The sequence below is a fragment of the Zootoca vivipara genome, chromosome 1, assembly GCF_965207765.1.
Source record: "Zootoca vivipara chromosome 1, rZooViv2.hap1.1, whole genome shotgun sequence".
Classification (NCBI taxonomy): Eukaryota; Metazoa; Chordata; class Lepidosauria; order Squamata; family Lacertidae; genus Zootoca; species Zootoca vivipara.
Window position 1 is genome coordinate 86,743,962 of NC_142582.1, and position 25,914 is coordinate 86,769,875.

Here is a 25,914-nt window from a genome sequence, read left to right on the forward strand (position 1 = left end):
ACATCACACAGTGGCTGCCCAAACAGCTTGGATGATAAAAGACACAAAGGAGGGAGGACAATTGGGAAAGATATAACACCATTGCATTCCCATGCCTTCCAAGCCTCCTTATGCAAAACCACCCAGTTAAAACGGAACTCCTTTCACACCTCATTATCGCTGGAGGTTTCATTAAACTGATAAAGATCCCCCCTCCCCAAGGACAAGAGTAAAAGCTGTGGTGCCGACCATTTGCTACCTGAAACAAGGAAACAAATTGTATCTTAAATACTGGCACAGGAGCTTTGGAAGGCTCGCCCTGTCCAGCCTCCTCTCTTTGCGCGCGCGCGAGAGAGAGAGACTTCAATCCTTCAGCAGCCAGCTTCAAGTTCTCTCTCTCTCTCTCTCTCTCTCTCTCTCTCTCTCTTCCCCCCTCCCTCCCACCACGATCCCTGGGAGGAACATCAGAGTGAGTGTGGTGTTTTACGTACAGTGTTTTAATCCACACCCCAGCTCTTCCAATTCTGGTTCTCCATTCCCCCCTCCTTTTTTTGCTCTAGTAAGAGCAGCAGCAGAATGAGCTGAACGAGCGAAGGCTGTGGGGAGGCAGCCCGGCCGAGCTCCAGCAGGAGGGTGTTGCGCTCTCTCCCCTCCTCTCCCTCGCTGCGTCCTTTTGCTTCTAGAGAGGGGCAGCTGCCAGCTGGCTTCTAGAGTAGGGCAGCTGCCCTAACTTGCCCCATGGTGAGTACGCCCTTGTAAGATGCAATAAAGATAATTGTTTTGCAAAATGCAGTTACAGGAGCAAAGAGAGCAAAGAGATCCTCATGCATCACTTCACATTATTTCATGTGCTCAGTTATCCATTCAATGCATAAATGATACCAGAAGCTATGATCTACTTCACTAAAATTCAATAACCAATAACAGGAGTTAAAATAAAGTCATGTGCTTCCAAATAAGAACCCCTTTTATAGTCACGTGGTAAATAAACCTTAAGTAATACTAACCTAGTAAAGGTCTGCATGATATGTGATGCAGACACTTTATGATGTCAGACATTCCTGACATAAAAATTTCAACCTCGCTGCTCTTGGATTTACTACTGTTCCTCTGCAGCTGTAGATAGGAGCCAAACTCTACAGATAAATCCTTTAGTGCAGGAACCTTTGGCCCTCCAGATGTTGCTGAACCCATCAGTCCCTAAGAGCATGGCCAATGGTGAGGGATGATGGAAGCTGTAGTTCAGAATATGTAGAGACAGAAAGCTTCTTCACACTAATTCTAGAGAATGAATGATTCTACTCATATTTAGTAAGAAAAGCTAAAAATTGCTAAGGTTACCAATTTTCTGTGGAAAATAAAGTACTGGAAAATGTTCTGCCCCACATCACTGATGATTAACGTGACTGTTTGCCACTAGATTATCAGATTAGCAATATGTGCCTTAGGGCAGGAGGAAGAAGCATAGAAGTTGCCCTTGCTACCAACTTCATTCTCTTTTAGGAACTTGAATGAAATGCTGCAGGTTGGACTACATGGGCTTTTTGCTTTCCCATTCTTGACAATACTCTATTGTATCTTCCCCATAAGAAAAGGTTAAAATGCTTAGTTTTGTTGTTGTTGTTTTTTAAATAAAAGTTTAGGAAAGGGAAGGACTTGGCTGAGATTTATAAAATTCTGTTATGGTGTGGAGAAAGGTGGATTTTTCTTTCTTTCTTTCACACAGTAGTAGAGCTTGGCCTCCCAGTGAACTTTATTGAAAACAAAATGAAGTACTACTTTACACATTAAGTTCTTAAGTAATTAGCTGTCCATGGATGGGGTGATGACCATTGACATATATGGCTTTAAAATGGATTTACACAAATTCATAAAATATGGGTAGCAACACTGCTTCTGTATTGGATATGTTATTAGATGTTATATCACTTGTGTGTTTGCTCCCCATGGCTCCTATGCAATGAAGAGTGAGATGCAAGTTTAATTAATAATGATGGTGATGGTAATGATAATGTTGTTGTTGTTTAGTCGTTTAGTCGTGTCCGACTCTTCGTGACCCCATGGACCATAGCACGCCAGGCACTCCTGTCTTGCACTGCCTCCCACAGTTTGGTCAAACTCATGTTCGTAGCTTCGAGAACACTGTCCAACCATCTTGTCCTCTGTCGTCCCCTTCTCCTAGTGCCCTCAATCTTTCCCAACACCAGGGTCTTTTCCAAGGATTCTTCTTTTCTCATGAGGTGGCCAAAGTATTGGAGCCTCAGCTTCACGATCTGTCCTTCCAGGGAGCACTCAGGGCTGATTTCCTTAAGAATGGATAGGTTTGATCTTCTTGCAGTCCATGGGACTCTCAAAAGTCTCCTCCAGCACCATAATAATAGTAATCGCTATTAGTTATCATGGCCAAATGAAGCTTCCAGGCTATGTGCTTCGGAATGCTATCTGCTGGGTGTGGAATCTATATGGGGAGGGTTCCTTTGTTCCTTGCTTGTGACTTCTTAGAAGCATCTGATTGATCTGTTGCAAACAGGATGATTGACTAAATGGATTTCTTGATGATGGTCTGGTTTAGTTGGATGGTAAGTCTTCAGAGTAATATTCAGATTTGGTTTGTTGATATTCTTTGACTGTTACAGTGTTAATAAGTAATTTAATACAGTGTTACTAAATAATTTAAAATTTTAAACAAGTTGATATGTTAAATAACCTAGCTGTCTACACAGTTATATCTGCTTGCTGAATTGATCTTCTTGACCTAATTTGGTTAGCCCCTTTCTCAGTTTTGAAATTCACCATAGCTGAATTGAACTCTAGCCTTCTGGAGTTCTTAGAGTGTAAACAAGCGTGTGAATGGGAACAAAGTGGTATGGAATTGTATACTTGGCCTTTCAAAAAGCTTTTGACAGTCTATCAAATAATGCTTCAGAGTAAACTTCACAGCCATGGCTCATCTTATTGATTGGTGACTGGTTAAAGAAAAAGAAGTAAGGTACAAAGAAATGTACTGTTATTGGATGGAAGAAGTAAGAAGTGGGGTATTTCCAGACTAGCTGAATGGGTATTAAAGTGGGCAGTGTGTTCATTGTTTGCAAGATTAAAGTGATACACACTGAGGCAAAAAAAGAAAAGAAAAAGCCTAACTGCCCATATACAGTACAGTCATACCTCGGTTTAAGTACGCCTCGGTTTGAGTATTTTCAGTTTAAGTACTCCGCGGACCTGTCTGGAACGGATTAATCCACTTTCCATTACTTTCAATGGGAAAGTTCACTTCAGGTTAAGTACGCTTCAGGTTAAGTACGGACTTCCAAAACCAATTACACCCATACCTCAGGTTAAGTACGCTTCAGGTTGAGTACTCCGCGGACCTGTCTGGAACAGATTAATCCACTTTCCATTACTTTCAGTGGGAAAGTTCGCTTCAGGTTAAGTACGCTTCAGGTTAAGTACAGACTTCTGGAACCAATTGTGTATTTAAACCGAGGTACCACTGTAATGAGACACCGAACAGGAAAGGAATCTTAGGGTTGTGATGTATAGTTGAATGAAAACACCAGCTTGGCGTCAGATTCAACTAAACAGTTGTGCCAGTGGGACCAGGTCAATGAGTGTCATAAGCGCAACGAGGATTTCCCTCCCCAACCCACTCCACATGCCCCCTCTTCATTGGCTGTGCACTGACAGAATGATCATCATAACACAACTTTGAATTCCACCCTTGGTGTGTGCCAGCTGTGATGAGGCCAAATCCAGTGCTTGGAATCATTAAGCAATGCACTGAAAACAAAACTGCCAGCATTGTGATGTCCTTATATAAATGTACGGCACAGTCACACTTGGAATGCTGTGTATAGTTCTGTGTATAGTACCCATGTATCCAGCAGTAAAAAAAAGTTTTAAAATAATAAATTTCAATAGGACTGATCTAGGGAGACTGGGGGATTCTTTTGAATCGCCCTTTTGATTTTATTTCCCTTCAAATAAACTCGAACCAATCAGGAGTATCTCAGAAATGCATTGAAAATTTTATAACACTAGGACAGGACTATGAAGATCCTTACTTGCCATGTGTGTTTAAACAAGATTGAGAGAATTACTGAATGAGCAGAGATCTACAGTAGGTTCCTGTTCACTGCTGAGGAAGTGTGACTTAACTTTGTGCACACTCATGAAAGCGAGCATACAACTAAAGCTCCGTTGGGTGCCAAGTATTAATAAAACAGCAAGGTTTGAGTGTTCACTGTTTCTTTGCTAAAAGAGGAGGATAGGGAAAGAGCCAGAACAGGTGGAGGCCATGCAACTTTTCTCATATCAGAAAACTGTGACAGCTGTAAAATAATTTTCAGTATTTTACATATTTTACTGATCCCCTTTCACAGTGGGATCAGGTGTTAAACAGCGTTGTGTTATTGCCCCAACTCTATTCATTATTTTCATTGCCATGATCCTACACTTTGGCAAAGGGAAACTCCCCACTGGAGTACAAATCATATATCGAACAGATAGAAAGCTCTTCAATCTGAGCAGGCTGAAAGCAAAGAGCAAGGTTACCGTAACTTCCATCATAGAACTTCAGTACAGTGGTACCTCGACTTACGAAGGTTTCAACTTACGAAGTCGGCAAACCTGGAAGTATTTTCGCCGCGTGCGCGTTCTGCGCAAGAGCAGAAGTGCAAAATTGCGCTCCGCGCATGCGCAAAATGGACGCTTCGACATCCGAAGGTTTTGACTTACGAAGAGCGCTGCAGAACAGATCGCCTTCGTATGTCGAGTTACCACTGTATGCTGATTACAACGTAGTGCGCGCACGCTCAGAGGATGACCTCCAAACCATCCTAAATATCTTTGCAGAAGCTTACGAAAAGCTTGGCCTATCACTCAACATCCCAAAAACCAAAGTGCTACACCAACACGTACAAAATAACCCCTCTGCAGCACCATAAATCCAACTCAATGGTGTAACGTTGGAAAATGTCGATCACTTCTCCTACCTAGGCAGTTATCTTTCCACAAGGGCAAACATTGATGCCGAAATCCAGCATCACTTGAGCTCTGTGAGTGCAGCTTTCTCCCGATTGAAGTCCAGAGTGTTTGAGGACCGGGACATTCGCAGGGAAACCAAAATGCTTGTTTACAAAGCTATTGTACTACCAACCTTACTGTATGCTTGTGAAACATGGACCACTTATAAATGCCATCTTCAACTCCTCGAAAGATTCCATCAACAGTGTCTCCGAAAATTTTTACACATCACTTGGGAAGACAGGCGAACTAATATCAGTGTACTGGAAGAAGCAAAGATCACCAGTGTTGAAGCAACAATTCTTCAACATCAACTTTTTTGGACTGGTCATGTTATGTGGATGCCTGATCATCGTCTTCCAAAGCAACTACTCTATTCTGAACTTAAAAATGGAAAGCGTAATGCTGGTGGTCAACAAAAGAGGTTTAAAGACTGTCTCAAGGCAAATCTAAAAAAATGTAGTATAAACACTGACAACTGGGAAACACTGGCCTGTGAGCTCTCCAGTTGGAGAACAGCCTTTACCAAAGGTGTCATGGACTTTGAAGACACTCAAACTCAGGATGTAAGGGAGAAACTTGCTAAGAGGAAGGAATGCATGGCAATCCACACCGTGATCAACTCCCGTCTGGAAACCAATGTCCCCACTGTGGAAGGACGTGTGGCTCGAGAATTGGCCTCCACAGTCACGGACTCATTGTTAAAACCGTGTTTATGGAAGACAATCTTAATCGGCTACGAGTGATAGCCAAAGAAGAAGAAGATGACTTTTCAGTTAGATGCTATTTGCAAGGGAGCAAGTTTTGGAGAAAACTGGAAGTTGCCACACACCCTGTGACATCTTCCCAGGTCTAGTGGGCACCAACTGCCACTGTTCCAGACTCTTACCTTGCTTTCTTTACTGGAGCAGGTAGGGGAAGGAAAAGGTTCCACAACCAGTTGTGCTAATGGACAACTACTTACTTTAGCCTGCAAGGAGTGGGAAGGAAGATGGCTGTATTTTCATCCTCCAAGGATGACGAAGGATGAACCCTTCTTCAAGGGTTAAAAACATTGGCCTAGAGGTAGAAGGCATGTGAAACCTGGCCACTAATGCTTTATGTCTGTGATCTATTGCCCCAACTACTTTACTGAAAGAGAATTAGCTAGCTTCAGGTCAGGAACACATGTTTTTTTAAAAAAATGTTTTTGTTGAAATTTTATTGGGTAACAATAGAACATACAAAGCCTCTGTTTTCAAGTCATGGAATCATTCAAACAAATAAGTCATATTCAGGGTGAGACATAACTGTTACAGGTAATATGGGGTTGTGGGAAATAAGTTTCAGAGAGAGTTCCCTGCTTTTGGCTGAGATAGTTTTAAAGGGTAGCTTGGTCGATGACCTCCATTGAATGTGGTAGCTTGCAGTGTGGGAGAGTCTGAATAGTTTCCCTTCCCACTTAAAACAAGATTCTTATTACTTCCAATCATTCACCATTGTGTGGACCAAATGCTGTCTCCTCTAGTCAGTATGTTATAAAGATGATAATATAAAAAGTGCTCGCCATATATGCAAGACAGGAGTGCCTGGCGTGCTATGGTCCATGGGGTCACGAAGACTCGGACACGACTAAACGACAACAACATATATGCAAACCAAACAAACATGTAAAGCAATCAAGGGAGCAAGTGTTTTTAGGTCACCATAGGTTTGAATTTATCTTTAGTAGTGATACTGTTTTTCAAGCTCTGCTCTTCTGGATTAGCATTTTAACATGACACCTCTTGCAGGATATCACCTATATAGGACTATAGGTGATGGAAGCATGATTTCAGTCTGAACTCTACCCTCAGGAAGGTTTGCAACATAAAACACAAAAATCATCTTCAGAGGGAGCCCTATGTATAATGTGTTGCAGTAATCTACCTTAGAGGTTACCAGAGCATAGACAACAGTAGTTAGGCTATCCCTGTCCAGGTAGGGGTGCAGCTGGACCACCAGCCACTGAGTCCATCTGAGCCTCAAGCAACAGCAAAGGATATAGAAGTACCCCTTAGCTGCGAACCCGTTCCTTTAGAGCAGGCATAGGCAAACTCGGCTCTCCAGATGTTTTGGCACTGATGATGGGAGTTGGAGGGCCGAGTTTGCCTATGCGGGCTTTAGAGGGAGTGTAACCGCATCAAGAGCAGGCTATCTCCCAGCCATCTGATATAGGGAACCACCCACTAACAGTGCCTCAATCTTATCTGATTGAGCTTCAGATTGTTAGTTCTCATCTAGTCCATTACTGAGGCAAAACAATGATCCAGTACAGAAACTGCCACACCTGCAGATGTAAAGGAGAGCTGTGTGTCATCAGCGTATTGCTGACAATGTACCCCCCAAATCTGTAGGATCCCACTCAATGTTTCATGTAGATATTAAACAGCAAGTGGGTTATAATCGAACTGCGAGAAACCCTGCATTGAAGGCTCCACGGAACTGAGCAACACTCTCCAAGCATCACTCTCTGAAAATGACCATCCAGGTAGGACTCGAACCACCATAAAGCAGTGCCACCCCCCAAAAAGCCTCAGACAGCCACTACAGAATGTTATCCTGGTCGACTGAGAGTTCAAGGACAATTAACAGGAACACATACTCCCTGTCTCTCTCCCAACACAGGTCATTGTGCAGGGTGACCAAAGCAGCTCTTGTGCCAAAACTAGACCTAAACTTTGATGGAAGTGGATCTAGAAAATCCTGCTTCTCTCATCTGAGAGTAAGGAATCTCGTTAGGAGTCTTTCTCTCCTAATCTCTGATATAGTGGTACCTTGGTTTTCAAACTTAATCCGTTCCGGAAGTCTGTTCCAAAACCAAAGCGTTCCAAAACCCAAGGTGCACTTTCCCATAGAAAGTAATACAAAATGGATTAATCCGTTCCAGACTTTTAAAAACAACCCCCAAAACAGCCAATTTAACATGAATTTCACTAACTAACAATACCATTGATCCATAAAATGAAAGCAATAATCAATGTTCTGTAGTATAAAATAAATAAGACAGTATTGTAGATGATAAAAATTAATTTTTTTCCTTACCCTTCTGATGATAGTCATCCCCCCCACACGCTTATTTCCATGCTTATTACATAAAAAAAACACCGAAAAGGGGTACAACTTAAGAGGGGAGGGAAAATGAAAGAAAATAAAATTTGCACAATCTGTTAATAAGATAAAAATTATGACATAAATTTGTGATTGCAATTTCATGTTACAACAAAAATAAAAATAAAAATCTCATTATCTTTTATACCCGACCTCCCATTTTTCCTTAATTCTTTTTACATAAATTTACTGCCATATCAAAATGGTATTTTTATATTAATATTTTCACAGTTTATAAATGTTTATAATTATATAAACAATTAATAAAAACTGCTGGGATCACTCAAAAGCTGCTGCAGATTTTAACATGGTATGATTTGGTTTAAGATATGTTCTGAAGGCCTCCCATTTTGATACAAATTTAATTCTCTGTTTATTTTTATTTTTTCAGATAGACTATCTAATTCAGCATATTCAGTCAATTTTTGTATTCACTCTTGTCTAGAAGGAATTATGTTGCTCTTCCACCTTGCTGCCACTGTTGCATAAAAAAATCTTTAAATTTTTAAGGAATATCTGAATCATTGATGCCCAACAGATATGCCTCTGGTTTCCTAATGTAAATGAGTTTCTTAACATTTTTTCTAGTTCAAGTGGATTTCCTCCCAAAATTTCTTAATTTTTCTACATTGCCACCATACATGGTACAATGAACCTGTTTGGTCCCCACATCTCCAACAATTACTTTTGGCTCCTTTGTACATTTTGGCTAATTTCCATGGAGTTAAATACCACCGGTGTTGCATTTTTAACAAGTTTTCCTTTATGGCATAGCACGTAGTAAATTTCCAACTATTCTTCCACAGGTTTTCCCATTGGGACATTGTTATAGCATACCCAAAGTCTTGAGACCACTTCATCATGGCTGGTGTAATTTCCTTCTCCTCGACTTCCCAGTCGAGGAGGAGGCGATAAGCTTTAGTGAGGGTTTTACTTTTTGAATTTATTACGTCGGATTCAAATCTCAAGGTTTCCTTGGCGAACCCTTTTTGTTTATCTACTTTAAATCTTTCGAATATTTGACAATATTGAAACCAATCTGTAATGACATCTCTTAATTCCTCAAAGCTCTTAAGTTTCAGTTGGTTCTCTTCTTCTTTTAAAAGTGTTTTATAGGTAGGCCAATTTTCCAACATTTTTTTTTCTTTACCACTGTGGTCTCTACTAGAGAGGCTCACCACGGGATTTTGAACGCCAACCAATCTTTACGGGTATATTTCTCCCATACTTTAAGAAGTGATCTCCTTATGATATGATTTGAGAAACCTCTGTGTATTTTTGCCTTTCCATATATTAAATAAGTGTGCCAATCCCAATGTCATTGTTTGGATGGGGGGGGGGGGGTTATCCATTTCCGCAGTCACAAAATCAGTCAATCATAAAATGAAAAACAAGCCACAGTCACAAAAATGAAAAAGCCACAAAAACAAAACCGCAAAAAATAGCAAAAACAAAAGCACCAAATATCACCTCCAAACACTGCAACCAGAAACAGAAGGCTTTAATTACGATTGGGGTGGGGGGACTCAGATGAGCGGCGCAAGGGCAGAAGCGGGAAGAAAATAGGCTTAGTTACGATGGGGGGGGGGACTGAAATTTGCTGTGCAACAGTAAAAACAGAAGCTCAGGAGCACGTTCAGCTTCTGGGGCAAAGTTCGAAAACCGGAACACCTACTTCTGGGTTTGCAGCGTTTGGGTTCCGAGTTGTTCGGGAACTAAGCTGTCTGAAAACCTAGGTACCACTGTACATGAATTTGTATCCTCCTATCATTCACATATGCCATTTCTCTATCCAGAACTTTTAATATGACACCTGGTACATGGCAGCGACGGGACATGGCGGCAGTAACAGCGGCAGCCTGCAAGGCCTTGCGGACGCAACGGTAGGTGATGGCAGTAGCGGCATCCTGCGAGGTCTTGCGGTGATGGTGGCAATAGTAGTGGCAGCCTGCGTGGCCTTGTGGCGACACAAGCATCGGGGTTTGCAAGGCCTCACTCTGGCAGCAAGAAGTGGTGGTGGCCTGCAAGTCCTCCTGGCGGCAGTGGGAGCTTAGTAGATGCTGTAGCAGCCTGCCTCAGCGAGGCCTTGCAGTCCACTTCTGCTTCTGTCACTGTCTCCTGCTGTCACCGCTGTCGTCGCTACTGCTGCCACTACAACAAGGCTTTGCAGGCTGCTGCCGCCACTGCCCACTACCATGGCAAGGCTTTGCAGGCTGCTGATTATTGTGCTACTGCCGGGAGGCTGCTTCTGCATCCGCTTCTGCCCCCCTCCCCCACCATTGTTGATTCTGCTACCAGCAGGCTGTTGCCACTTCTGCCACCTAAGAGGCTTGCTGGTAGCCCCAGATTATTTGTATTCGCCATGACTCATCACCATACTTTGAATTGTCCCGAATACCACCATATGGTAGAACCATAAGTCTAATTTGGATGTGTTTTGGCTTGCTGAAACTGACCATGAGGTGATTGGTAATACCATTTATCATTTTTAGACCCTTAAGTAGTAGCATTGTCTTGTTTGCCTCTGTGTATTTCCTTCCTTATTTAAGATATTGTGATATATCAGTATATCGCTATATTTAGCTGGTGATATATCACAATATTGAAAACCTGTTATCGCTCAGCCCTACTGCCTATCTGCAACCCTTCGTACAAAACTTAATTTCAGCAGGTAGCGTGGTGAGGGGAGGCAACCATGCAGATTCCAGGGGAGGCTTCTTCTTCAGATGCATATGTGCATATCTGTTGGTGACCCTGTTGTAGGCTATTGCTGATTCATGATCAGGACCATGATTCACATCTCTGCAATAGTACTGTATATTCCTGTGTATAAGACTACTTTTTAACCCAGGAAAATCTTCTCAAAAGTTGGGGGATCTTCTTATACGCCGGGTCGTTTTTCTTATATATATATACGGCGAGCATACCCCAAACTCTTTATTTTAACTGGAAAAGTTGTGGGTCGTCTTATACGCCCAGTCGTCTTATATGCCGGAATATACGGTATATCATTTATGGAACATTGCACAGAACATTTCACAACATAACTTTACAATCAATCAGGAGAAACTGAATTGTACTCTTTAAAGCAGAGTTTTCCTAACTGTGTGTCGTGACACGTTAGTGGGTCAGCTGCAGTGTGTAGGTGTGTCTCACAAACATCATCCACACTCCTTCCAGGTCTGGAAAGCTGTTAGTTTGCTAGTAAAACTGAATTAATATGTTGCAAAATAATGCATGTCTAAAAAGTGTGTCACCAATATGAAAAGTTTGAAATGCTCTGCTTTAGAAAATGACTTTGGGCTGATAACTGGGTGAAGTGTTAGTAGATGAAAACATATTTCCCAAATGGTTATGGTTATGGAAAGAGCTTTGAAAGTAGATTAAAGTTTCGACTTCCTGAATATTGGCTGTGGACACCCCTGTACTAATTTCTTTCCCAGTGATGCAAGATCTGTTGAAAGCATAATGTAGAGTTGGGAGTAAGACTGCATCTTGCTGCCCTTCACTCAGGACTCGACTCAAAAAACAAAAACAGATTAGCAAAATTTGCTGGTGTTTATGGGTTACAGGGAGAGCTATATTGAAGTGCTAGTTTGAGAATCCTCCTATTATATTGGTCTCTGTAGGCCAATGTAATAGACTGTTGTATCTCCTTCAATGCTTTTCAGAAGATTCTTCTCCATTTCTTGCTTTGATATGTGTGACTGCAGAAAGAAACACTGGAAGAACATTAAGAAGTAAACAACTCTGTTTTTCTTCTACATGCCTCCATAGGGAATTCTGAATAGATGGTACCCTTGAAAAGCTTATAACTTAGCAGGTAGCTACAAGTTCCTTTCCCAAGAGATGGGAGAGGACTTGGAGAGCTGGTGTCAAGCTAATTCTTGGCCCCTTTGCAGTTTGTCCCACCACCAGCCAGGGAATACTTCCTTCACAGACTTAAATTGAATTCTCTTTTTCTTTTTGACACTTCCTGCCATTCTCAGTTTCTTATTAAGATGTGAAACCATGAACCCCCTGCCATACCTGGTATTTCTGCTCCCCCCCCCATATATGACCATTAACTCCTGGCTGTTTTACATTTCTCCAGGACTCTGGCGGAGCTGCCTCCATACTAAACCTTTGTGGTAAGCAGCCTCCCTTGTCTCTTGTTTACAATATCATTCACTTATACTGAAAGAAGTGGTCATTGTTTATACATAAAATCTGATAAAATATTTTAATTATCTCACAATCAATCTCAATTTTCTTAAGATATTTGAATTTCATGACTTGAGAAATCAAATTTCAACATTTTTAATTTAATTCATCCTTTCATTAGACTTTGTATGTGTGTCCCTCAGGAATAAGTATTATACAAAATTATTTCCTAAGGGCAAAATTAGAATGATCAAGTGCTAGTGTAGTAATCAGTACAGAAAATATCAAATCCTGCCATTTCGAATCCATTATATAAGTATGTACAATGATGGGGAGCAAAAAGTCAGCTATTGAGTGTTTGGCAGTTTTCCACTCGAATGTTAAAGAATTGTGAAGTTAGAGATGGTATGACCTTCTTCAGCAGTACAGTCATACCTCGGTTTAAGTACTTTCAGTTTAGGTACTCCGTGGACCCATCTGGAATGGATTAATCCACTTTCCATTACTTTCAATGGGAAAGTTCGCTTCAGGTTAAGTACGCTTCAGGTTAAGTACTCCACGGACCCGTCTGGAACGGATTAATCCACTTTCCATTACTTTCAATGGGAAAGTTTGCTTCAGGTTAAGTACACTTCAGGTTAAGTACAGACTTCTGGAACCAATTGTGTATTTAAACCGAGGTACCGCTGTACTTGAGCACAAGTGCAGGGGATATTCAGCATGAACACATGATTATAATTCACCATTGTGTTTACCAGTCTCTGTTTTCTGGCATATAAAAAAATGATCGTTGTCTTTGGCCACTTCCCCTCCTTAAGAAGATTGTTCTGCATAAGCACATCAAAATTTCATTTTCAACATGAGTAGAACTGGAAAACTCTTTTGACTCCGTTCATGGGTAAACTTTAAGTCTTCATATTGATGGAAATAAGTAGTCAGCAGAGGTGAAACAACTTGAGGGCATCCACTTTCAATTGTGTGTGTCTTGAATTGCACATCATTTCCAGTGAGATTGTTTCTTTGTGTAAACTACCCTGTTTCTCATATTTTAAGACATCCCCATAAAAAAAGCCATAGCAGGATTTTTAAGCATTCAAGGAATATAAGCCATACCCCGAAAATAAGACATAGTGATAGGCGCAGCAGCAATGCCGGCTGTGGCAGGATGAGGAGGAAAAAAATAAGACATCCCTTGAAAATAAGCCATAGTGTGTTTTTTTTGAGGAAAAAATAAATATAAGACGTGTCTTATAATATGAGAAACACGGTAGAATTTTCTGCAATGATGTGGGGGACTGTGACTAAATGTTAACCTTAATGCAATATCCTTGCCTGTCCTGTGTAGCACACTAAAAAACCATGCATGTAGAGCTGGAGTCTGGGGGCTTATGTAGTTACTTGTACTCAAGTGTCAGTGCCATAGTACACATAAATGTGTATCACATTGGATATGAATGAACACATGTATAAATTGTTTCCTTTTCAAATGAAAGCAAGCAGGAGCCAGATCTTTTTTAGGGCTGTGGATGGACACCCTGTTACAATTTGCAGCTCCAATTTGTGAATCTAGATTGGTCACAATCTGGTTTTAACAATTCTAGGACCATTCTGAATCTGAATTTTGCAAATTGCCAGAAATCTCATTGACCTGTATTGTGAAAGGAAAATAACCATACCTTTATTGTTTTTTGACATAGGGGCATGAAATTTGGGGACATGGTAGCTCTTATAGAGGGGATTAACCCTCCCAAATTTTCAATAGCGCTAGGATTTTATCAGAGCCACCTTTAAATTTTGCTTTTTCCTAAAAATATTTTTAAAAAGAATGGACTACGAGTGCTCAGTCACACCATTTCCCATGGATGTGTATTTGCCCCATTCCAGAGCTCTGAGGTTTTTATTTTAAAATAGGTTTGAGATACAAGGCACGAGTATAAGGATCTGACTGGCATAAGCAAGCAGCAGCATAGAGATAAAAATATACATAGGGACATGGAATTTAAAGATATCATGGCCCCTATAGAAATGATTAACATGTTCAATTGCAGGTGGGTAGTTCCAGAGATCTTCATGTTTGCCATCTTTACAGTTTATTACCCCTGCCTTTTCTTTAAAAAAGATCCTGCCATATTGAGGGCAGATTGCAAGCCATGAGTGAAGGGAAAATCAAAATACTATTTAATAATAATATTCACTGTGGTTAGTAATTGGGATAGTAGTAGTAATTCTGAAGTCAGAATGCTAGCTAACATGCACATTAATTTTGGCTGACTGGTTAATAATACAAAAGTTTTGTGTAAACCCAGTAGGTTACACCACCCAAGCTGCTTAGCAATTGCAGCTGCTCCCCTACCCCTTACTCCTCTCCTCACTCTAGCATTCTGCTTGTATGGTGTTGGAGAGACACTGTCTGGCTTTCTGAGATATTCCTTTGAACTATAAATCTGTACAAATCTGTATGAACCTATTTGGGAAAAATTGGATCCATTCTGTAATTTTACCTGCTTTTACCCAATCCAAACAGGATATAAATCTGCTTGGACAGGCCTGATTTGGTTCAGAATTTAGACACAGGCCTAATCTTTCTACAGTTGATGTTTATCAGTATTTTAGAGAGGAAAGTAATGGTGTATGGTGTATATGTGCACTTTGTATCTATTCTGAGATTTGATTTGATTTTTTGCACCACGGGAATATGTGCTTTGCCTAACTTGGTTGGCAGGATAGACACAACTAGTTTAGTTTTGGATGTAATTGCAAACTATGGAATACCACAAACTAGGACATATTCAGAGCATGTGAGGGGAGGAAGAAGTGGAAGGATGAAATAAATATGTAGAGACTGGAGTGTTTGAGCATGAAATACTGATCCATGATTTGGTTTTAAATGGTAATTGATACAAACTGAAGAACTCTTTTTAAAATGTATGCAAGTAATGGAGGGTGACCAGTATTTTTGTCTTCTGCTTAGTGCATGAAAATAGTACAATTTATTTCACAATGGCAACATGGATAACATGTTACCAGGCATTGCAGGCAGGAAAACTAGACCATTGCTGTTTGATGCTTCTTTTAATACAGTGGTACCGCGGGTTACGAACGCTTCAGGTTACGAACGCTTCAGGTTACAGACTCCACTAACCCAGAAATAGTACCCCAGGTTAATAACTTTGCTTCAGGTCTAGAACAGAAATCGTGCTCCGGCGGCAGCAGGAGGCCCCATTAGCTAAAGTGGTGCTTCAGGTTAAGAACAGTTTCAGGTTAAGAACGGACCTCTGAAATGGATTAAGTTCTTAACCAGAGGTACCACTGTACTGACTATTAGAAGGAAAAAAGAATGTGTCAGTTTGGGTGCGATCATCACTTGTTGACTGCAAATTCAGTGTGCTCCTTCTCGGAGCCTTGTTATTTTCCTGATTATGCCAGATGCTGCTGCTAGGTTGGAGTGGACCATATACCGGTATGTCTGGCTGAGCAAAGCAAGGCCTTTGGTTAAACTTGCCCTTTTGACATTCTTACATGACAATCTATTTATTTTGTAATATGATAACTCCCTTGGAGAATGAGATCTGTATGACATTTAGTACACAAGTTGAAGATGCTTAATGTCCAGTTAAGGTTTCAAAGTGATTTTAACTCTTGGGGGGAAAAACATGTGCAAACTGCTTTTAAAGATGAATTCTAATGCAATGCATTTCATTTTGCACTCAGTGCCATCATCTTGTTATAACCAGAAGCTTTTGTTTGTTTCATTTTGCCTTATCAGCAGCTAGGTTTTTGTTTTTTTAAAAAAGCTTGATGGTGTAATTCAGCATATGCACAGTTTATATAAACTGTAATAGCACATGCAGTGCTATGCTGCTTTCTGGCTGCTGACTTGAGCTCAATTTGCAGTTTGCTGTTTTCTCAAAAGAAATCTGAAGTGCCTTTCAGTAACAATGCTAAGTTAATAACTATAGCATCCATTAGAACCATTTTCAGGAGGTTTTTTTCCTCAAGCAATTTACTAAACACTAGTTTTAAGTAGAGCATAAACTTGATCAAGTAAACATATCCTTTGTTGGCACTGCCTTCTGAAACTCAAACTCTTAGTTAAAGATATATAAAACTTATGGGATAGGTTGCATTTATTAGCCAATTTCTGTTTGTAGAAATTGCTCTGGATTATGTTCTGCCACAACTTCTTTATACGATAGTGAACAAGGATGTATGCATTGGATTAAAGAAGCAACCTGCTTTCACTCTAAACATATAGCTGGTTTGGATTGTTTGTTTTCCCCTGGAGGGATTTGCTCTTTGAAAGGCTGCACACACTTTGGCTTTGTAAAACAAAGTGTGCATGAGCTTGCTGGTGGTGGGGATGTGATACTGAGTTTATACAACAGTCTCTATGTGGGCCAAAATGGATGAGAGATCCATGAAGGGATCCCTTAATATTTCTATTTTTAGCTAAGAGTAGCTGTTGCATCCCACACCCCTATTAGATTATGGCTGCAATATTGTGAGAAGTGGAGTTAACAATTCCCTTAATCTAAATCTCTCCCAGAGATTGCTATTTACCCCACTGGGGAAAGCCTACACAGGCACTTGTGTTTCCTTTGTTGATTAATCAGTTTTGCCTCTGTTTTGCAAAGTGAATTATAAACTGACCCTCTAAAAGAGAACATTATGCTGAGAGCAAAGTGACTGTTCCTGATAACAGTTAAGTGTGTCAAATACGGACGGGATTCGTTCTGGAGGCCTGACCGTAACACAGAACTGACACAAGCCGAAGCGCTGCATCTGTGCACATGTGCGGCACGATTTAGTGCTTCTGTGCATGCGTGAGCAGCGAAACCCAGAAGTAACCCGTTCCGGTACTTCCAGGTTGCTGCAGGAGACAACACGAAAACACGTAACCTGAAGCAGACGCAACATGAGGTATGACTCTATCTGAAATGATTATACTAATATGAAGCATTATCATAAACATAATACAATACTACAAACAGGGTGAAATTTCAAACTGAATACCTGCAGAATCATCCAATCATACAAGTGGGGGGAAAGTACTTGTGTGTGAGAATGAAACAACAACAACCAACACCTGGAGATAGAGGACCTAACTAGGGTTGTTGTTTTGCTTGTTAGGTAAAATGAGGGCCATTCTTAAAATTCTATTGAGTATAGTTGCACTGGCTGCCTGGTGGAAATCTAAGGCAGTATTTATTAGCAGGCCCCTCTACCCAACTGGTGATATTGTATATAAAAAGGCTTTTGGGTGTTGAATTGCTGGAATGCATTGTTATTATTGTTTATTAGATTTGTTAATCACTTGGTTCCCAGAGGTATGTAACCTTTACAATTTAGATTTGCACATTGTCTTTATATTCAGCAGAAGAGAGAATGTTCCAACTGTGGACAATCAGTGTTATACTGATGCTAATATTGGAAAAAAAATGCTATCATGACTCATAGCCACTGATAGCATTGATGATTAAAATTCTATTTTTCCGTAAGAAAATGAATTTGTTTTCTTTTCATTAAAATGATTTTCAAATGCTATTTGAATTTTGGGCAAGAACTACAAAAGAAGAATAAAAAGTTGTATTATAGGTTTGATATGCTGTGCTTACGTTGAAGCCTGTTTTTAATAGAGCCATTCAATAGAGCTTATATGACTTGTCATGTTTAAATCTGAGTTCTTGACTTGTTTCTCCCAAACAAATTATGAGTGGTAAGCCAAGAACAAACTAGGGAGTAAGTTCTAAACTTTATTGACAAATAGAAAATGACAAATCACCATGTCCAGATGGTGCCCATCTTACAATTCTTAAAGAAATCAAATGTGAAATTGCTGATCTTCTAACAAAAATGCATAACATGCCACTGAGAATGGTCCCCTTCTCAGAGAACTGCAGCTAATATGCCACCATTTTTTAAAGGTCCCAGATCCCCATGTTGGGCAAAAAGATTATTCCATTGCAGGGGTTTGGACTGGATGACCCTTGTGGTCCCTTCCTACTGTACAATTCTCTCTCTCCTCCCCCCTTTAAAAGCCAATTATGTGAGTGTCTGTTCCTGGTAACTTGGTGGGACACATTATAAAAAGATAAAAAAATATTGAGTATCTAATAATAATGATAATAATAATTTTAAAAAAATTATTTATACCCCACCCACCCCAGTCAAAACCGGGCTCAGGGTGGCTGACACCAACAAAACCACAACAAAACCAAAAACAACAAAGCCATATAGAAGAAAGAGTATTGCTGGAAAAGAATAAACAGGGCAAAGTTAAATTCTGTCTCACTAAGCTTGTTTATTTGAGTGTGTGAACAAGCACATGTATAGGTATAACCTGGTATATATCTGGAGTATATAACTTTTCAACAAAGGTTGCTGAGCAAACTTAGCAGTCATGGGAAAAGATGATACTTTCTTTTATGAGTTGGTAAAGAACAAGAAGGTGCAAGAAGAATAAACAGACAGTTTTTCTAATGGAGGAATGTACGTAACTAGTGTCAGAAACTCAAATATATAAGCTAGGCATCAAATGGCTCCTTAAACCTAGTCCAAGTGGCATAATTCAAGAAAATCCACACTGTTTGATCTGTATAGGTAAAGGTAAAGAGACCCCTGACTATTAGGTCCAGTCGTGACCGACTTTGGGGTTGCGGCTCTCATCTCGTGTTATTGGCCGAGGGAGCCGGCGTACAGCTTCCAGGTCATGTGGCCAGCATGACAAAGCCGCTTCTGGCGAACCAGAGCAGCACACAGAAATAGCCGTTTACCTTCCCATTGTAGTGGTACCTATTTATCTACTTGCACTTCGAGGTGCTTTCGAACTGCTAGGTTGGCAGGAGCTGGGACTGAGCAACAGGAGCTCACCCTGTTGCAGGGATTCGAACTGCCAACCTTCTGATCGGCAAGCCCTAGGCTCTCTGGTTTAACCCACAGTGCTACCCGCTTTTACTCCTTGCATTTATTAACAAGAACTTTTATTTTTCCCCCCTCCAAGGAGCTCAGAGCAGCTTGTGAGACTCGTGAGAACTTTATAAAATATTAACATAGTAAGTGTGGAATAGAGAGAGTCTTGTTCCACGTTGATGAACTGCATATCTGAGCAGGAGTTTGAACACAGGTCTAGTCTCACTTGCTTCTGGGAGAATTCCATTTGTGTCTGGGTGGTCCTCTGTGGAAGGGATTACAAAATAAGGGTATAGAGGCAGATAACACCACTGTTAATTCTGCCTTGAAGGAGCATGTCAAGGCTTTGCTTGGTTGCTTATAGAGATAATGCTGATATGTATGAAGAGTTGGTCTCCTAAGAGCCAAAATTATTTAGCTTGTATTGTGCCTGAGAAGAAAAGGTTGGGTAGGTTGCCATCTCAGGAATAGTAACTTCAGAAATTAATAAATTGCCATGTAGGAAGTAGGGAGTTTGGTTACAGGCTTTAGCTGGATGAAGAAGTAAAACACTGGCATGAAAGCTTTGAATAAATAAGCACGTGACATCATTCAGTTGCTGCATCTTATGCTAGGATGGGTGGTGATGGGGGAGGCACCCAGCTGAATGTGTGGTATCACAGTGTCCCCAAGTGGCCAAGCAGGAAAACTGCAAACTGAATCTGACATTGTAGGTTGGTTTGACATGCTGATATAGGTGGTAGCTATTGTTGCTTTGTCTTGTATGTCATCACTATTATAAGGGATTTCTGTCAACTATTTTAATGATTTTATACAAGTGTGTACAATATCATTTTAATTATGATTTTGTGTTTGTAACATGCTGTTTAATGCTTAATGCTGGAATGAATACATTTCATGTTCTAGATTCTTCCTTGTTTAAATTACTTCAAATTGGAAGTGGAAAGTTTTATGCTTTGCTTTGATTTTAAAGCACCAAATAATTTTGCAACAGGACATCATAGATACAATATGGATTTTTTATCATAGAATTTTGAATTCTAAGAGAACATTCACCAACTGTTCTCCAAAGCAGCTGTATATTTATGTCCTAATAAGAGCTTGTGGTTTTAGTAAGCAAGTAGATCTCAAAATAAAAACACAGAAGTTTTGACTTACTTGGTGTGTGTTCTGAGCCCCAAGTCATACAAAATTGCACTGTGATGGCCACGTTGGAGGCACCAAATGTTTTGGCTGTAGTAGTTGCTTGACACATGGATTCATTCTGGCTACATCTTTTTAATTTTTTTGCAAAGTTGTTACTGAAAGCAAGTATAATGCTTTCATTTACTTTTAAACATTATTAATGTTATTATTATTTAAATTAAATTTGTATCTCCCCTTCATCTGTCGATCTCAGGGCAGTTCACAGCATAAAAATGCAAGATAATAACAGTAGTGGTGGGCTTTCAGAACTAAAGATTAATTGTAATTCTGAAATGCTATGTTTTTAGTCGATTGTTTGTATCAAGAAAAAATGCTTTCTCCTTTTTAGTGTGATCTGTTGCATGATCTGTAGTGTGTAGTGTCATCTGTTTTCAGGGGTTCTAGCCAGCTTAGTGACCTAAGTACGTCTTGCTAAGTATTAACCATCTTCCTTTATTTATTTAGACTTCCATTCCAAAAATGGTAAGTAGAAGGGAAAATAGCTGCTGCCATTCCATAACTGCCTGTGTAAGGGGCTAGTGAAAGCTCACACAGTGCCACAAAATACTGGGAGTTAAACTACAGAAGGTGAAATATAAGGTAGACAAAGAAGTGGGAAGTTTCTACATACTTAACACATCTAGACCCTGATTTAATACTGTGTATGGGTGTATGACTAGAGTGAGGCTGTGAAGTACATAGTACACATTGTCTATTTTAAGATTCTGGCTGATGTAGTGGGCCTCTCAACTGAGGATGTAATGGAACATGGAGGCCATTATTGTCCTGCATGTGAATTATATGGATAGTGCTGCAGAAAAACAATGAAGGATAGTTAATCAGCATTACAACACAGACTACTGCTATAATGCCACAGTGCTAGGCATTTGAATGCAGGACTTTTAACAGAGAACTCCTGCAAATGATTGTGCATACTGGTTCAAAGTTGCATTATACTGGGTCTAGAGGGTCCTTCTTTTTCAGCCCCTGGTTATTGATTACCCCTGGTTTTGGTTTTTGCAGGAAGAGTGGGTAGTTAATATACCAGTTGTTATGCTTCTGTGAATCACAGCTCTTGTGGAAGTGGAAGAAAATCTTTTGGATTTGATGTCACCTTTATCTTGCGCTCTACCCTGATTTTTACAAGGGCTCTTCTACAATAAGATGATGTTATTGACTTGGTTTATTATCAAAATAAACTATGGCTTAATGTGAATGAGGACAAACTTTGGCTTCTGTTTAGAATGGTTTGGAGTGCAGCAAGCGTCTAGCCTCAGTTCAAATGCCTCAAACAGCCAAGGCATGTCTTATTTTGTTAGCAGCATGGTAGAAGCAAGGAATCAAGACCAGTATAAGAGAACTAAAACTTCTGAAGTTGCTAGTAAGTTTGCTCAAAGAGAAGAAAATACATTATGTGTTATAAGTGGTATCCATTCCACTTACAAGTGTATTGTCTTGCAAGAAAGAATAAATCCAAACCTGTTGCATAAGGTCTCTTATGATTTAGATGCAGTTTTCTAAAGTTCAAAACAGCACTGTGTAAACAAATGTGCTACTTTTTAGTTTTTTTGTCATTTCTATACATGCAGTTGCTGAGAGACTTGTTATTCCTTTGCAAGTTGCTGAAATGTTATAATGCTATTAACTGACTTGAAATTCAGCACCAACTCATTTAAGCTTTACCTCAATATATGTTATTAGCTTTAAATCAGAAAATGTAACTTCATTTTGTTTCTTTCCCCACAGACTATAAATCCAAAACATCTGTGACATTAGAACTTGGATTGCTCATCTTCAGTGATAATTGTTTCAAAGTTTTACTGTTGGAGAAATGCTGTGAGAAGCACAATGTGGTGAATGAAAGACACAGAAACCTTGGAATCTTTGTACTGATTGAGGAGTTACAATGTTTGCTTTGTGAACAAAAACTATTTGGTAGTGGATAGAACTTCTGAAAATGCGGCCATGGACTGGCTCCTGGCGTTGGATTATGCTCATCCTTTTTGCTTGGGGGACCTTGCTGTTTTACATAGGTGGACACTTAGTACGAGACAATGAACACCCAGACCATTCTAGTCGTGAACTATCAAAGATATTAGCAAAACTTGAACGGTTAAAACAGCAAAATGAAGACTTACGACGAATGGCAGAGTCTCTCAGGTAAGTTGATAAAAACTTTCTCAGTGCGGGTATACTGAAATTGCATTTTCTCTGTTAATGTAAAAGACAAAATACTGTACTTTTTTTCCTGGCATGTGTCTTTTCTGAGGTTGAAGGAGACATAAGGGTGCTATGTGTGGTGGTATAGTAGTTGGCTGTTTGTACTGTATTTGTGGAAGCTGATGGTGAAAGTTTGGGGGAAAGTGCAAATTTAATGTTGCTTTTAAGATCCAGTAATCTCAGGTAAAAACTGTAATCCATAATTCTAACTTTCACCAGTACTTAGGGCCAGGCCCGTGGAGAGGAGGGGCACAGCTGGGTACACTTGCCCTGGGCCTCGGAGGGCTAAGCCTGCCAGACACTGGCTGCTGTTTTGCTTGAGTTTATAACTTTATTCTAACAAGACTCCTGCCCTGGGCCTCAGATAAGTTCTGCATAGGCCTCCTTGGGGCTTTATCTCCCTCTAATAAACAATTTATGATAGACAGTCTGTTTTCCTCAGCATACATGCTTACCTTCCTTTCACTTGAAGAAATAGTTCTGTTAGATTATCTTCCAGTTATCATGGCTTGGAGACTCAGTACAGGTTTTTGCCCCCACCCCAGCTTAACGTCTGAATCATCCTGAGCGAAACTGATTTTTCAGTACCAAGGCCCTTTCCTTAAGCCGGTACAGGAGGGTAAGAGACTGGGATATAAGAGACACCTGGTTTTATTCCCCATACCTGCTAGATACAAATGTTAGACTCTTTAGAAGTGGGAAATGCCATGTTTGATAGTCATTGTCTCATGGTCATGTAGCTGGCAAACATATGGAACAGAAAGGGTAGTAATAACTTTTTTACTCTGCCTACTTGGTCCATCTGGACCTATAAAAGAACCTGAACATGTTAATAAATGGAATTGAAATATATAAAGTGAGGTAGCCCAACATGCAATAAACAATGATTTTTTTCATGTTGGTAAAATACTAAGCAGGTTGTGAAGAACTTCAAATGTCCACTCCAAAATGGATATCCATAGAAATGGGATCTATTGTAAGGATTTGTAAATGTGTAGACACTTGGGTTTTATAAGTAAAAAGGGAATGGTAGGTTTTCTGAGGGTCCTCAAAGACATTTAGGATCCTGGCAAGAAGAACAACCCTGTGGCATGAAAGTGTTGCATGATTGCTTTTCTCAAATAAGGATGATTCCTGTCAGTTGAAGGTTGCACACAGATGATAGTATTCTGCTGAGGGCTGAATTGTGTTGCAAAAGAAGACTGAACAGTCTGATACTTCTCTCACTTTCGAGTTAAATATTAGATTTTTAGCTCAGTTTTCAGGGTAGGGCTCATCTTCAACTGAACCCAGCTGTGGACTGATTTTCAGAGTGTATCTGTGGAAAGGAGAAAAATTTCCCTAGGATTTTCAGTGAGTGGTGGCTTGTTTTAGATTTTTAAAAAAGGGGAGAGGGGACTACATTTTTTAAAAAGCATCCTAGCTGTCCTCAGGACCCTGCTATGCTATGCAGGAGTTGGATTGGATCACCTTTAAAATGCAGCAGTAGTCTCCAAGTGGCTATGATGCTACTATATGCTGCTTTCCTGCTGCTTCTGAGTACTCTGCCCCTCACCCAGGCATCTTAGAGATTAGAGCACCTCAGTGGTCAAAACTACTCAACTCTTGCATTTAGCTATTCAGGCACTGCCACTGACTACTGCTTCAGTTCAGCCACAAACTCAGTTGGCAATATTCAGCATTCAGTTTCCATGAGACAATTTTTTTCTTACTTGATGTCATATATGACATACCTCACTGCCCAAAGCAGGGTTTGCAACAGGAATTTCCCCACAGAAGAGGTGGTTTTGGGGATAGCACTGCTTAAAATATATTGCCACACCCCCCGTCAGCCCTGATGGTTTATAACTACCGGTAGTACTATGAGTCTGAGAAAGAGCAGGACTAGATTTGTAGTTCATGGTTCTTGTCCCCAAGGGCAGTGTCTTGGGGTAAATAGCTGCAAGTGTCTTAAATGAGCAGAGGGATGGGGAGGGGAGGAGGGGCTATTCCATGCCATCTTTTCCATCCATTAGTCTGTTCAAAGTCCTTCCCTGTTTGTCTGCAGCTGCTTTCACTGATAACGGAAAAGCCATATAGCTGTATGTAACATGTATCTCAGCCCTAATATCTTACACGTGGTGGGGGGCAGGAATAGAAATGTAAAAAGTGTGTGTGGTTTTTGTCCCTCCCCCCCAATAATGCTTTTAATTTGGGGCATCACTGAAGTAAATTTGAAAAATGTTTTGTAATTAGTGGGGTTTTTTTTAAAGAAAGGAAAGCTATTCTTCATTCCATATGTGGTGCGAATACTTTATGTAAGACAATGCCATATAGCATTAGAGAATGACGGTTCCTATGTATATAGACATAATGCACCACTCAGATCTAAGATTCATTTCTGCAGAGGATACTGAGAGTGCCAAACTACTGGTAGGTGTTCATTGCTTGGGGTTAGGGCAACATTTGATTTAATTTGGAACTGCTTAAAAGCAAGTAGCTCTGTACATTTTATAAATATGTAAAACATTGGTTTTATATGGTTATAAATGATGCTTTTATGAATCTAAAGCAATAATGTTAGTTTAGCTTTGATAAGAAAGTCAAATCTAAAAGGTTTTTCCCCATAAAAAGTGAAAAATGATATATTTTCATGGCTTTACAATTTCTGTAAATCTTTTATCTCTATGCAGAGAGGGAATAAAGTTTTTCTTCAAGTGCTTACAAAAGAGACAAATTAATTTAACATTTCTGTACTGGCCACTACCCAGTGATATTTTTCCACATGAAGAAAACTCTTTAATTCAAGAGTAGCTTTCTGCATAACACACATAATCTGTATAAGATTTTAGAAAATCAGGATAATTATAGAGAAAGTTCTGCATGCAAATGTTTCATGCCACTAATTTGGCATATAGCTTTTACATGACTAGCATGCACAAGCAGTATTTTTTCCTCTGCCATCTAGCTTTCTACATTGTGCCCAGTATATGTTAAATCTAGTGTTCCATTTACTGTATTTTCACTCCATAAGGCGCACTTTTCCCATCCTAAAAACAAAGGGAAACTGCCTGTGCGTCTTATGGAGCGAAGGCACTGGATGGCAGCAAGATCCCTCGAGCGGAGGGATGCCTCTGCTGCCAGAGCCATGGCTCCCAGCGGCAGTGGAGGGATGAGCAGCCCGAAATCGGCTGCTCCCCCTCCACCGCTGCTGCCGACAGCAGCAGGGGGGGGCAAGCAGCCCGAAAGCAGGCTACTCCTTTCTCCGCCACCGCCGACAGCGGCATTGATTCAGAATTTTTTTTCTTGTTCTCATCCTCTTAAAAACTAAGTGCGTCTTATGATCAG

The 25,914-nt window shown here is 40.2% G+C and overlaps 1 protein-coding gene across 4 annotated transcripts in view; it reads left to right on the top strand.

Moving 5' to 3' along the window:
* Positions 1–25,914, top strand: part of FUT8 (fucosyltransferase 8) — a 96,120-nt gene that overhangs the window by 13,608 nt on the left and 56,598 nt on the right. For all 4 annotated transcript variants that reach the window (XM_035114093.3, XM_088654469.1, XM_088654460.1 and 1 more), the window contains one exon: positions 22,114–22,527. In XM_035114093.3, the coding sequence (XP_034969984.2) occupies positions 22,325–22,527 (203 nt within the window). In that variant the 5' untranslated portion in view covers positions 22,114–22,324. The remainder of the gene's footprint in view (positions 1–22,113; positions 22,528–25,914) is intronic.